Source organism: Centropristis striata, chromosome 11 (genome assembly GCF_030273125.1).
Source record: "Centropristis striata isolate RG_2023a ecotype Rhode Island chromosome 11, C.striata_1.0, whole genome shotgun sequence".
NCBI classification, from domain to species: Eukaryota; Metazoa; Chordata; class Actinopteri; order Perciformes; family Serranidae; genus Centropristis; species Centropristis striata.
The window spans coordinates 5,199,396-5,214,772 of NC_081527.1; the positions used below are offsets into that span (position 1 = coordinate 5,199,396).

A 15,377-nucleotide genomic window follows, 5' to 3' on the forward strand; every position below is an offset into this window, starting at 1 on the left:
AAAGTACTTTGCATTTTACAGATGTTATAGATACTTTTACAGATAATAATAGTGTTAGTAGGTCTCTGGGCCTTTTTAAAGTCAGCTACAGTATGGAAAGCAGGTTTGTCAGAAGATCCTGCTGCTGCATAACAAACTGAAAATGATAAAAAAAAAAAAAAAAAAAAGATATGTATGAACTTGCACACAAAGAGCAATGACTCTGTCACTCTGCAAAACATATAGGGTTTGCAGAAAAGGGCTTCTCTAGATATTACGTTCACAGCAGGTAGGATAAAATATCACTTATGTCAACTCAAATGGTTTTGAACATAGGCCTGCCTACGTGTCTGTGTAGTTTTATGCAAGGTGTCATATTTGGAGAGGCTATATAAGGGTGAACACCTTTCAGACGATGGATTAGATGTTAGACTCAGTGGCAGCAGTCACCATTACAAGACAAAGTGGAATTTATCAGATTTATGACTTTGTTTGACCAATTTTCCGAAAGATGACTGTGGTTTAATCTGTGTTTAAGGAGTACTTTTTGCCTGCTGATCTCTGGGAAAAACACTCTTATAGATATTTTAACCAAGCAATCTCTCTGTATCTGCTTCATTACACCGTTATGGCTTTGGAAGATATTTGTGGCTTCACAGACTCTGCTGGGCATGGCAAGGGGTTTCCTGCGTCTCATTTCGAAGATACAGTCACGTCTTTTCACACGACTGACGATTACAATTTTGGATTAAGGAGAGTAAAGAAATCTGGGAGACGAGATGGGACCCCACTGCAATTCTTCATCCCAACTGGACCAAATTCTGCCTCTTACAAACACAAACCTTCAATGGTGCACAGGCCTTTCCCTCTGTCTCATGGAACAACAACCTTGGGTTTCATCTTCCAAGGAGGGGTCATTGCAGCTGCAGACACACGAGCCAGTGCCGGGGGCCTTGTTGCCTGTCCAGCTGTGCACAAGATTACCCCTCTTCACTCCCATTTAGTGGTCACCTCCTCTGGCAGCGGTGCAGACTGCATGCTGTGGGAGCGAATCCTGACCAGAGAGATCAGACTGTACCAGCTGCGACACGGACGTTGCCTTTCAATACGTGGCACTGCCAAGCTCCTCTCATTCATGCTGCACCCCTTTAAAGGGACTGATGTGTGTGTGGCTCTGACACTCTGTGGCTGGGATATGGGAGCAGCAGGTAACACTGCAAAGAGGTCAGAAGACTCATCCTATATGACTGATGCTGATAGCTCTATTGTTAGTAAGCAGGACGCTACACATTGTGCATCCCCTAACAGCGGCCCACAGCTGGTATATGTGTGCAGCGATGGAGCCCGGCTGCAGGGGGACGTCTTCTCTGTGGGCTCTGGTTCTCCTTATGCCCTAGGAGTCCTGGATGGAGAGCTGAGGTGGAGCCTGAGTAAAGACGAGGCTATCTCCTTGGCAAGAGAAGCGGTGTTCAGAGCCACTCACAGGGACGCCTACTCGGGAAACAATGTGGACCTCTTCCACATCACAGCCCGAGGATGGAGGCAGAGAAAGAGAGAGGATCTGAAAGAGGAATATTATAGAGACATGGAGAGGAGGGCCAAGATGGTGGAGGAGAGGAGAAGAGGGCTTGAATAAGATGCTTCAGGATGAACCAAAAAGTAGAAATAGTGTAAAGTCAGCCACCTGCTTCGTCCACTTAAATCATGGACTTTAGTATAACCTGAAATATTGCTTTAAAATTATTGTAATTAATTGTTATTATATGTTCTTAGATGCAGTGGTGGAATGTAAGTACATTTACTCAAGTACTGTACTTAAGTAGAATTTTGAGGTACTTGTACTTTTCCACATTTGTAACTACTTCTACTTCACTACATTTTGAGGCAAATATTGTATTTTTTTACTACACTATATTTAGCTGCCAGCTTTAGTTACTTTTCAAGTCGGGATTTGACATAAATACATAATAAATTTAAAGTGATTACGCATGTTTATAAATTAAACCACATAAAGTATATTAAGTAGTTAAAATGAGCCCTACATTGACAGCAGTAAAACGCTGCTTACATAAATGCATCAATATTAATAATAATAATCTAATAACCTATTTAGAATATATAAAACAATCTGAGTGGGGCCATTCTGCATAATGAGTACTTTTACTTTTGATGCGTTAAGTACATTTTAATGCTGATACTTTTGTACTTCTACTTCAGTAAGTTTGGACTGCAGGACTTTTACTTGTAGTGGAGTCATTCCACAGTGTGGTATTAGTACTTTTACTTATTCTGAATATCCCTCCACCACTGATTAGATGTTTGTTAGTCAAGGCACAGTTTTTACAGCTTTATATTTACCTCTACATCTCATATATACAGACCGTTATATCAAATCAAATCAATCAATCAAAATCAAAATTACTTAATTTATCCCTGAGGGTAAATTCAGTGAGTGTGTTATCTCTGTTAGAATGAGACAGTCTGATGGCTGTAGGAGAGAAGGATCTTTTGAATCTCTCCGTCCTGCAACAGAGAGAGGAGCCGTCCACTGCTGTTTTTTTGGTCCATAAAGGTTTTGTGTAGCGGATGATCTGGGTATTTCAGGATGGCCTCCAACATGTTGACAGGTCATCTCTCCACCAGAGATGCACTGTCAAGATGGAAGAAATTATTAGACCACCCTTGTTTTCTTCAATTTCTTGTTTATTGTAATGCCTGGTGCAACTAAAGGTAAAATTTTTTGTAAAAATATAATGATAACAACAAAATTGGCTCATAAGAGCTTAATTTAAGAGCTGACATCCAGACATTTTCCATGGTTTTAGATTTAGATTTAGATTTGACTTTATTAATCCCACAGCGGGGAAATTTCTTTTTTACAGCCGCAGAAAATCACACAATTTTAAGATAAGATAAAAAACAATCTAAGAAAAAACATTTAACAATATACAAAATATACAAAATAATAATAATAATATACTATATACAACTTAGTGCAAATTAAGTGGAGAATGTGCAGAGTGCAGATTATATGCAAAAATGTTCAGATTGTGCAGGTGTTGTACAGTCTTGATAATGATTTTGGTTATTATTAAGAAAACCATGGGAAATGCTACAACTAAAGGTACAGCCTCTAGTTGTACCAGGCATTAAAAATTAACAAGAAATTGAAGAAAATAAGGGTGATCTAATTATTTTTAGATTAACCCTATAAAGCCAAGTGTATTACATTTGATACACACGTTTTTGAGACCTCTACATCATCAGTGTGATATTTTTTTCCTGATAAACCTGATACATGATACATGTGTTGAAGATTTAAAAAAAACTGAGCAACAAATTGCACAAAAATACCAGATGTATCAAAAATGATATGCAGGTTCCACTGGTGGATCAGTCATTGCAGCCTGAAAACTTCATATCAGCAGATGTATGATGTTGTGTTATATGGAAAAAAAATATTTTGCATGTTTGAGGAAAATGTTAAAAGGAAATTCAAAGTTTTAGGATAATAGGATAAAAATGTTAGGCTTTATATGTTTTTGTTAGTTCAAGAAAACAAACTGAAAGCAAAAAACTGCACAAAAAGACCTGATGTGTCAAATATGACACAAATTACAATTCATGTATGCAAATTGATATAGATTTTTTTCTTATTTGTCAGCAGGTTCACTAATCATTCCAGTTTTAAAAAATTAGAATTTTCTGGCAATTATTTCATGGTTCAGGCTTTATAGGGTTAATACATCTCCGCAGTAAATTATTCAGTCCTCCACAAACACAGGGGGCGCTGTGTGGTTTCCCTCCACTAACACAGGGGGCGCTGTGTGGTTTCCCTCCACTAACACAGGGGGCGCTGTGTGGTTTTCCTCCATGTCCCTATAAACATTCTCCCCTTCAGCCGGCGGAAGTTGCTTGCTCATCAGACAGTTTCAAAGATGGCTCTTGCTAGTGTGCTGAGCAGTGATTGTGCGGATTTTTCATATAATAATTGCCAACCTTTTGGCTTCGGCGGTGGCCGCGAACAGAGCGGTGTGGGGTTCGACTCCACGCCGGGAGACGGGCTCAGCTTCTCGGTCCAGAACCCGCTGTGTGCCGGAGAGGAGGACGGCGTCGAGAGGAAGATAGAGTTCCTGCACGGAACCACCACACTAGCCTTCAAAGTAGGTCCATTACTGTCTAAAACTAGCTATGTGGGGTCGGTAAAGCATAACAAACTGTATTATTGTCATATTAGGCGTTTAATAAATCATTCAGACTGTACATAATGCTCACGGGTTTACGTAACAGTCCATCTCGACCGTTAGCATCCAGCTAACGGCTACAAACCGCTTTCTCATTGCAGATGTTAACACAACGTGAGCTCTGTGATTGGTCCACTTTGACATTTATTTCTGGATTAACCCTATAAAGCCTGAACCATGAAATAATTGCCAGAAAATTCAATTTTTGTAAAAACTGAGTGCTTATTAACCTGCTCACGAATTTTAAGAAATAAATAAATTGCATATATGAATTCTAATTTCTATCATATTTGATACATCAGGTCTTTTTGTGCAATTTGTTGCTCACAGTTTGTTTTTCTCGAACTAACAAAAACATATAAACCCTAACATATTTAACCTATTAAGACTTTGACTTTTCCTTTTTCCTCAAACATGCAAAATACATATTTTTTCCATATAACACAACATCATACATCTGCTGATATGAAGTTTTTTAATGCAGCAATGACTGAGCCACTCGTGGAACCTGCATATCATTTTTGCTACATCTGGTATTTTTGCGCAATTTGTTGCTCAGTTTGTTTATCTTCAACACATGTATACATCAGGTTTTTGATGATGTAGAGGTCTCAAAAATAACTGTATCTAATATGATACACTTGGCTTTATAAGGTTAAAGGCAGTTTGGCAAACATAAACTGATCATCTCCTGTGTTGATTTGACAGCCACGAAAGGAATTATTATATTAGTGTCACAAGTCAATAGCTGTAGCTAGCTATAATGCGGCTTTATTTGCTCCTGCGTGGATGGGAGATGACTTAGACTGAACTTTATTGGTGCCTTTGGGATGACTCCCTCAAGGAAATTGAAGTTCCATTAGCATACAAATACAAATGCATTTTAAAAAAACAATCTACAGTAAACAAAAACAATACACTAAAGTTAATAAGTGAAAAAAGATCAGGTAAATAAATATAGAGTTATTGCACAAGAAAAGGAAGAAGATGAGTGTCCAGCTTATTATTGTGGGAAGAACGGTTCAGCCTGGTTTTATTAAATTAATCAAAAAGTATTTTCTCAACTCGATGTTTTAATGTCCCCATGACCTGGACTGATCTTCAACTTAATTTACACTGAGGATCAATACGCCTATAACATTTTTTCAATTTCGTTGCTTGCTTGCAGACTTTCCTGCAACTTTCTGCAGCTGTTTTGAGCTTTGGTCATCTAGGGCTGGGCAATATGGACCCAAAAGTCACATCCAGATATATATATTTAGGCTGAATATCAATATACAATATATATCCCGATATTTTTATCGCAAAGTGAGAGCAAATGTTCAGTCAAAGCCAAATATGACATGTCACATGTAGTTTTATTGAACAGTTAATTTAAGTGAACATAAATACTGTATAACAGGAGTAACTTTTTTTTTTTTTTGCCTGGAGCGAGGATCACAGCGCAAATTTAAACTTCTATATTTGTCGATTTATACTACACTGATATATGTGATATGGTCTAATTCCATATCACATTTGAAAATATATCGATACATCGCCCAGCCGTATTTCAAATAGCATTTTCACGTTATTTATCTTGTCTGGTATCTGTATTTCAAATTTGTATTTCTGTAGTGTTTGTCAGTGTACTCGTCATCACTATAAATGAGAGAAACCTCAGTACCTTATGAGTTTAAATAAAGTGTTATATAAGTGTTATAAATGTCACCTCAATTTGTACTCACACAAAGGCATTTAGTGTTTCCAGTAGAACAGGTAGTAGCATTTTTTGCATTGAGGAATAACATTAATATTAATAAAGAGCTGTCTTTAAAGTCTTTCCTAAGCTTAACATGTCAAAGAGGATTGGGGTGTTAGCTTTATTGTACATTATTCACTGTGCTCATCAGATTTTGTACAATTTTCTTTTAAATCTAATAAACTATGTGTGCCCTAAAAAGGCCATTTAAATGTTTACTATCTGATTAAACAGGCTAAAATGTGAGTTAATGTATTCAGTAATAATATATTCTAGCTTATAACTCCTATGATTGGAAGAAGGAATTCAATTTTTAAATACAATTTCTTTTTTCACATCCACTATTTAATTTAATTATAAACAAAAATGTAAAATCAATTCAATTCGAAGGCTTCATTGGCATTAAAGTTTCAAAAACACATTTTGCATCAAAGTACAAATTGATAAATTGTTCAGGCAACATATAAAAACAGTAATATAGTAATATCATACTCTCGGTAAATGTTAATATTGGGGCAGATGTTTCCCGACCAGATGATCTATATATCATCTGGTCAAACTAGAAGATGTAATTGAAAAAAAAATTAAAAAAATGTTGGTACGAGCCTTCAATAACTGATGAGTCATAAGTATCACACTACAAGTTTATCTCACAAAAAGCAAACAATAATACTATGATGGAAATTCTTATTGGATTTAGTCGGATTAAAGGAAAAAGCTCTTTAAGGAAAATGAATGCCAACAAAAGAAGAATTCAGATTAGAGTTTATGGCACATTACTTTTTTGTGCTGTGAACATTTAAGCAAGGCTTAAATTATGTTTAAAGTGAGTCTAGATGTGTTTATATTCCACTGAAAGAACACTGCTATTTTGTAAATAACAAGTCCCTTTAAAATGCTGAGTACAATAAATTCATGCTGCTAACAAGATAACAGCCTGATATAAGTTCTGCTTCTGTGCCACAGAACACAATTGTTGTCCATAAACTATTATAAGCACATAAAAAATACCCTTGTTATTGCAACTGAGTGAGAAATGCTTTCATTACAATGAAAAGCAGCTTTTTCGTCTCTCTGTCAAACTAGCAGAGCGCTGCAGACACTGAACCACCTTCCTGCACTCGGTTTTGGTCTCTTCAGGGGATTTCTTGATAAAAAGAAAAGATAAAATAACGCCAACTTTATCCCTTAATCCCTCAGTGGAAGGAGGCGGGTGGTAGATGAAAACCTCCCCAGCAGACATCTCCCTCCTACCGGCCAAATCTGTTGTCTTCACTTTAGCACAATACAGCTGTTGTGACTGTCACTTCAGTGATAGAGGATTTTGGAGGGAAGAGCAAAGGTCTTTCCTCTTATCCAGCAGCTTTCTGGCAGAGCTCAGCTATATATTGTATCTCTTAGACAGGAGGAGAGCAGCAGCACATCTCAGCTTCCTCTCAAGAATAAGAGGCAGCTAATGGGGAGTTAATCTGTACATATGGATCACTGATCCATCACTGACTGCTCTCTGTGTGTGTGTGTGTGTTGCCCACCTGCTGTAATGTGCTTCATTAACGTGTCCCCCCTCCTGCTGTTTCCTCTCAGTTCCAGCATGGCGTTATTGTAGCGGTCATCCCTATCACAGTCTTATTGTAGCGTTTTAATCAAATAGAATCGATTCTATAAACGTTTAGATCAGGGGTCTCAGACTCAAATTACCTGGGGGACGCTGGAGGCAGTATCAAAATGACCAAAAAAAGACACAAAATTACAAAAAAAGACACAAAATTACTTAAAAAAGACACAAAATTACTTAAAAAAGACACAAAATGAAAAAAAAAAGACACAAAATGACCAAAAAAGACACAGATTTACTAAAAAAGACACAAAATTACCAAAAAAAAGTATTAAAAGGGACCTTCCACACACAACACGGTAAAGTGCCATTCATATAAAACTCACATTAAACTTTCATATCAAGGTGGGGGCCACCAAATATTGTCAAGAGGGCCGCATTTGGCCTGCGGGCCGCAAGTTTGAGATCCATGACTTGCATGAATATATAAATATATTCAATGCGATTAAAAAAAAATCTTAATAAAATGCAATAAATACAAATTTAAGTGAAGAAATAATTATAAAAGTAAATAATAAATTGGTAATAAAAAATAAAATACATTTTGAGAGCAGCAGCACATCTCAGCTTCCTCTCAAGAATAAGAGGCAGCTAATGGGTAGTTAATCTGTACATATGGATCACTGATCCATCACTGACTGCTCTGTGTGTGTGTGTGTGTGTGTGTGTGTGTGTGTTGCCCACCTGCTGTAATGTGCTTCATTAACGTGTCCCCCCTCCTGCTGTTTCCTCTCAGTTCCAGCATGGCGTTATCGTAGCGGTGGACTCTCGGGCCACAGCGGGCTCCTACATCGCGTCTCAGACGGTGAAGAAGGTGATTGAGATCAACCCGTACCTGCTGGGCACCATGGCCGGAGGAGCCGCAGACTGCAGCTTCTGGGAGCGCCTGCTGGCCCGCCAGTGCCGCATCTACGAGCTCCGCAACAAGGAGCGCATCTCCGTGGCAGCAGCCTCCAAGCTGCTCGCCAACATGGTGTACCAGTACAAGGGCATGGGGCTCAGCATGGGGACCATGGTGTGCGGCTGGGACAAGAGAGGACCAGGTAAATATACCAGCAGATAATCCTCTGATAGGAGTTTCTGAAATTATAACCCAGAAATCAGTGAAGCAGACCCACTCATCACTCATTCTCCATTCATCTGGATTATTTTTATTGACATATTCAATTTTAACCTTTTCACTGCAAGCATGAAGTATTTCTGTTATTTGTCAGCATTGAAGCACTGGTTATACATATGTACAGGTGTATTGGGTAGGGCTGGGCCATATGGACCAGAAGTCATATCCCGAAATATTTAGGCTGAATATCCATATACATACTGTATATATCTCTCGATATTTTTATCGCAAAGTGAGAGCACATTTAAATAAATATCTTATGCCTATGAAATAAAACAGGCCAATCGTTTTCTGAAATAAATCTATTTATATGAGAAAAGAATAACCAACATTACAAAATAACTAAATATGACAAAACCTAGTAAGGGCAGTATATATATATATATATATATATATATATATATATATATATATATATATATATATATATATATTATATTAGTTTTAATTAGTTTTAATTTTTTTGAAAATGCTTAGTTTTAGTGTTAGTTTTTTTTATAATGGGGTATTTGTTGGGTGCCAGATTCAATAAGGTCACAAATGTTAAAATAAACAAATAAATGTTGTGACCTTATTGAATCAAAGACGAAAACAAAGGACATTTTCACTATAATTTTAGTTAGTTTTGTAACCACACAATACAGTTACAGTTAGTTATTGTTTTTTAAAAAACTCGTTTTTATTTTTATTTCAGTTAACGAAAATGCCTTTGGGTCAAGTAAGATGGCTTTCCATTTACATAATTAACTATATAAACACCCTTTTGTTTAGAATATCGTTTATTTTTTACATTTAGTCAAATTAATTTAAGGTAGCAACATTTCTCAAAAAGTGAATATAAATATATATATATATATAGCATGTTCGAGGTGGTGTTTAGAATGTAATATCAGATTTAAAACATACAAACTTTATAGACATAAAACTAAATAGAACTTTTGTATTCGAGAAATAAAAACTTTTTTTGTTGCATTAGTTTCAACTGATTATTTTCATCATTGATCAATCGGCAGATTATTTTCTCAATTAATCAAATTAATTACAATGATATAAACAGACAAAAGCAGCAAATCCTTGGATCATTTTTCCTTGAAAATGACTTTAATTAACGATCTCCATGATTAATCAGTTATCCAAATGAATTTTCTGTCGGCCGAAAGACGGATCTGTTAATCTTCTCAATTAATCTACTAATTCTGATTAGTTTGAATAAACTAAAGATCTGTGATTTACTGAAACAAATGACACAGTATGGACTTATAATTCTTTTCACTCTCTTAAAGTTCTGTTCTGTTGAACTGCATCTTTTGGAAATGTAGACTTTTTTGTCAGTTGGGTTTTTTTTATATTTCTATGTGAGTTTAGTATCTTTGTCAGTTATTTCAGCCTTACCAGACCTGTATTTCACTCCAATCATGCTAAAATGAACACTGCAAATTTATTTGCAAATGAAATGTAAATTCAGGTTTGAGTGACACACTCAAACTTACTGAAGCACACATTAACTGCCCACTCTTGGAATGTGATTTTCACTAATTAATTTTGACTTGCAGCTCACGCGGTGAGCCAAATAATCCACTCATTTAAATACACACTGTCAGTGGCTTTAGTGGTGACAGACCGGCCATATGCTTTAGTCCCAGAGAAATTATTTGATGGCATGTATTACTTCCAAAAATAAAGTTCAACTTGAGTGGCCAGCTGTTCAGTATAAGCCTGAAATATAGGTACTTTTGTTGCAGTGTCGTGTTAGAAGTTTCTCTGTTGTATATTATGTTATGTTTGTTGATGTATCGCAGGCTCTCCACAATAATTATTAGATGTATATATTATTTTGCTTAAGGCTCTTTTTTTTAAATATTTAAAGTAATATTAAATGCAATATGATACAAATACAATTAGACGGAATATTTCCGCTCCAACTGAGCACCATCCCTATCACAGTCTTATTGTAGCGTTTTAATCAAATAGAATCGATTCTATAAACACTTAGATCAAGGGTCTCAAACTCAAATTACCTGGGGGACGCTGGAGGCAGTATCAAAATGACCAAAAAAAGACACAAAATTACTAAAAAGACACAAAATTATTAAATAAAAGACACAAAATGACTGAAAAAAAACTAAATCACTTAAAAAAGACACAATGATTTAAAAAAAAGAAACAAAATGACCAAAAAAGACACACAATTACTAAAAAAGACACAAAATTATTTAAAAAAAGACACAAAATGACCAAAAAAAAGTATTAAAAGGGACCTTCCACACACAACACGGTAAAGTGCCATTTATATAAAACTCACATTAAACTTTCATATCAAGGTGGGGGCCACATAATATTGTCAAGAGGGCCGCAATTGGCCCGCGGGCCGCGAGTTTGGGTCCCATGACTTAGATGAATATATAAATATATTCAATGTGATTAAAAAAAAATCTTAATAAAATGCAATAAATAAAACATTTGAGTGAAGAAATAATTATAAAAGTAAATAATAAATTGGTAATAAAAAATAAATGATGTGGTTTATAATAAGTATAAATCTACAATCCATTGGCACCCATTTGTTCTATAGTATTAACAATGATTTCCCTAGCATTTCTGACCACAGCCTCTTAGAATAGTGAAATTTCTCCAATGTCAAATGATGTAGGACGTCTCTAATCCATATTTTAAAGGTCGGAGGATTTTTTTCTTTCCATTTAAGCGGAACAAGTCATCTGACTACAAGAGATGTAAAAGCTATCATCATTTTTGCCTGGTGACTAAGATGTATAACTCTTACTCTGAAGAGATCTGAGGAGATTTAAAATATTGATTTCCAGAATCTATTTAGTTTTGGATCAAACCAAAGGGTGGCTGATGATTGCCTGTATCGGCCATGTAGGAATTATTAAATAATTTCTAAGGAGATTCTCCAGATTTCCTCGTCAGCCGTGAAATGTAACGATCCATTTTGTACGGAACAGTTAAATTATGTGGCTTTTCCAGTTACATCTGTTGTTTCATCCAAGTGTAACCTCTCCTGTAGTTCCCTGAGCTGGCCACTAGATGGTACTGCAGCCTCTCTAATGCTCTGCCCCCTCTCTGTACTTCAAGCTGTGGCTTTTGGATGCCACGCAGTGTGAGGCCGTACATCACAGAAGGTGTGCTTAAAGAGGCCGCCACAGTGACACAGTAATGGGAAATCGATGAGGCTGGGACTGCGGGCCAGCGGGAACGCGGCGGGATGATGGACGTTGGGTCTCAGCCCCGGACAATTGGGTCGCATGCATAATGCCAAGTACACCTGCTGAGATCGATGCCGGCTTTGTCTGGAAAGCAGAGAGGGCAGCGTGAACAATGGCGGCCCGCCCGTATGCCAACAAAACGTAAATGACACGTGTTAAATCCTGGGCAATCAATTGGGGAAATAATGATCCCTGTATGAGTTCAATAGGTGTGGGAGCCCGGCCACGGCCCTACAATGCCAATGATTGAATGGAGAGGTAAATGTCATGTAAATTAAATCAATCGCGATTAGGAGGGAAGCTCATTAGCCGGCTACAATCATGTCAAGAGCACTTACTCCCCTGATGGAGTGTCTTAAGCTGCATGCAAAATAAATCGAATAAAAGCTATGTTGAGGAGCTTGTCAAATAAGACTCTATGTAATAACATCAAATGTTATGACACTTGTAATCAGTGTATAGTTAATTGATATCTCAGTAGAGGCTTCAGACAGAGAAAATCGACTGTGCGCCGCTATGTAGCCGCCGCCTCCGCTGCTCCCTGCAAGGACATGAAGGGTTTGCAGTGAGGTGATAATGTGATTAAATGGGATGCGGCCCTCATGACACACAAGAGCAGCGTATGATATGAGACCTTGTCGGAGCAGACCCATGTGGCACTCCGTTTTACAGCCACTCCCAAGAGAGTGATGTAATAGTTTTTTTTTTCCCGCCCTCTGTTCAACCGCTGCTCTCTCTTTAACTCCTGATCCAGTGGTGAATCGTAGTGGGAAAGGACAGATGACGGACAGACACTGACCCTCTTGATGCCGGCCACCCATCCATCCACTGTGCTCCTCACCCTCCTCTAAAGGCTGTCAGTCCAGCCAGCTGCACCGGCCGCTGTTTAAAAAAAAAAAAAAAAAAAAAAAAAAGCACCTTAAGCACCTGTCAGTGGATTGACAGAGTGGAAGGAGTCTCTCTTGGCCGCTGCTGCTGCTGCACTGCTCCACCATCCAGGCATCGCCCCCCCACCACCACCACCACCACCACCACCCCGCTTCCACTTTAAACAGGCCTCATGAATTTCACCCCACACACCATTTTATCCCCCTTTCTGAGCACTTACTGGCGCCTGCATGCTTTTCTGCGTCACAGTTTGAGGTGTGGAGAGCAGTAAGCGATATCGCATTGGGCTCTACAAAGACCCAGGTGTGTTAGGAAAGGAATGGATACGGGAAGTGTTTTTCGGTGCCGCTGTGCTTCTATACTTGGACCTCCGAAAGAGTCCTCATCCACCTCCGTCAACTGTGCTACTCAACACAAGAGGCCGCCTTTACAACTCTCTCTCCCTGCCTATTATGTTTTTAACGAGTCCCTTACAGTTTTCAAGAGGAACAGACAGGTCTCAGAATGGCAAATTACCCCCGTGCATAGACGGGCACTGGATGATTATCATGGCAAGCTAACGACAGGCTGAGGAAGCTGCAATTTGCCCGTTGAAAGCAATGGTAAGCCCCTTTTTCAGAACCGCAAGTGGCTCTCTATCCCTAATAGACTGTCACTAGTTTAGCTGAGGAACTCTGCAAGCGAGGATGTGCAATCCGAGGGCATTTTGAAGTGGTTTTTAATGTGGGAGATGAGCAATAGCGGTGGATATTGGGCAATTTCATATGCATGTGTCTGTGTCACTTTGCGAGTATCATTTTCACAGGTTTCGCTTTGTAAAGCGCGATGAAAAACATGCCTTTTCGCAGGCTGTCTTTTTACCATCTGCAGGCTGGCAGTGGGCGAGCTCACAGGCTGGTGCTAGTCACCCGTTCCACGTCACTCTGGGATCAGGCCTAGCGAGTGTGTCATGGCGCGGAACAAAATGTCTTGCATGCGTCCACGAAGCGTGGTGTGGAGCAAACTGTCCCTCACAGGTTCATCAGAGCATTGTGGGTCCGCAGTGCACGTTGGATTACATGTTTGTCAGTTTGAGTGTGGGGTGAGCGCGCTCCTCGTGTGTCATTCAAGTGTGGAGGTGAAGGAAACATCTCCTTAGAAGCGTTTGTGTGTGTGTGTGTGTGTGTGTGTGTAAGAATATGCTGTACTGGTCTCGTGTCTACAGGATGTGAAAGCGCTCTTGTTTTATTTGTCCTCTCTCTTGAGGTGCGAGGTGCAGTTACCTGTGCAGCTCGGGTTGCGGGTCGATAGTTAATTTTTGGCGTGTTTGCTGGGATCAATAAGGGCCGGAGCAGGGCCCCCGGGCAGACAGCGATGTGGCCCGTGCCTCGTCAGCAGGTTCCTGCGGCCGGCTTCGTTTTACTTGAAGAGGATGCAGCTGTTCATATCTGCCAGCCTTACTTCACTTTGAGAGGTTGCAGCTGTTCATATTCTCTCTCTTGAGGACGTGGTGCGTGTGTGCGCGCTTACAAGTTTGTGTGTGTTTGTTTGTGTGAGAGCGGTAGTATTAGATGTACACCATCTCCGTTTTCCTGACAAAGCTCAACACCCGAGTCAGGAGAACGGAGGAACACGACTCCCTTTGTCTTCTCGCCCTCCTGACCTGCCGTTTGTCCTCTGTCCTCAGGTCTGTACTACGTCGACTCGGAGGGGAACCGGGTGTGCGGCGACCTGTTCGCGGTGGGCTCGGGCTCCATGTACGCCTACGGTGTGATGGACAGCGGCCTGCGGCAAGACCTGTCGGTGGAGGAGGCCTGCGAGCTGGGCCGCCGCGCCATCTACCAGGCCACGTACCGCGACGCCTACAGCGGAGGGCAGGTCAACCTGTACCACGTCCACAGCGAAGGCTGGACCAGGGTCTCCCAGGAAGACGTGCTCATGCTGCACCAGCAGTACAGAGATCAGGCATAGGCACGAGAACCAGAAAGTAAGGGAGCGTTAGGAGTTTATTCTAGTATGTAATGTTTAAAATGTTCTGAGATATGAATAAAAAGGACACACCTGCCCATTGATTTCCACTTGTATTACTTCTGTGACCCGTTTAGACTTGTTGCTAGCTTCAACCTTTATATTGTACATTTTTTCAACAATGTTGCCGAGCACCACTCAACCCTCACAGTGTGATTTGAGGGGCTGGAGAGACGGGGCCGATGACTCAAACATGCTTTAATACAGTGTGGGAGTAGTGTGCTGCTTGCCCTACATACATTTAATTTGGATCATACCCTGGAAAAAAAAAACCATTTCTCAATAAAAACCTGTGATATTCTTTTTCAAGGGCTTTGTTTTTCTTATTTTAACCTTTAGGTTTGAACACAGTTCCTCTGAATGTACTCTTTATGTAAATGCACCGCCCTGATGCCAAATCTTCCTTTGATGTAGTCATTTTGCCGCTGTTTGTGTTTACATTTCAGTCATCTGTTCCCCCAGCTGTTGGGATTGGGAGGTACACCCAGAGCCTGTTTTGTCTCCCCTATATGTTCTGGGTTTATTAGCAGGGAGTAGCACTGTCTAAATAGCACTA

General features: G+C 39.4%; 2 protein-coding genes across 2 annotated transcripts; both read left to right on the plus strand.

The window, feature by feature from the left end:
• The first annotated feature begins 607 nt into the window (after positions 1 to 607).
• On the plus strand, positions 608 to 1,615 carry psmb11a (proteasome 20S subunit beta 11a). Its single transcript, XM_059344428.1, has 2 exons — positions 608 to 1,203; positions 1,288 to 1,615. Exons 1-2 carry the CDS (start codon positions 608 to 610, stop codon positions 1,613 to 1,615), a joined length of 924 nt encoding a protein of 307 aa, XP_059200411.1.
• Positions 1,616 to 1,626: 11 nt separating this feature from the next.
• psmb5 (proteasome 20S subunit beta 5) lies at positions 1,627 to 15,130 on the plus strand. Its single transcript, XM_059344429.1, has 4 exons — positions 1,627 to 1,649; positions 3,881 to 4,142; positions 8,316 to 8,622; positions 14,481 to 15,130. Exons 1-4 carry the CDS (start codon positions 1,627 to 1,629, stop codon positions 14,762 to 14,764), a joined length of 876 nt encoding a protein of 291 aa, XP_059200412.1. The 3' UTR covers positions 14,765 to 15,130.
• The last annotated feature ends 247 nt before the right edge of the window (positions 15,131 to 15,377 follow it).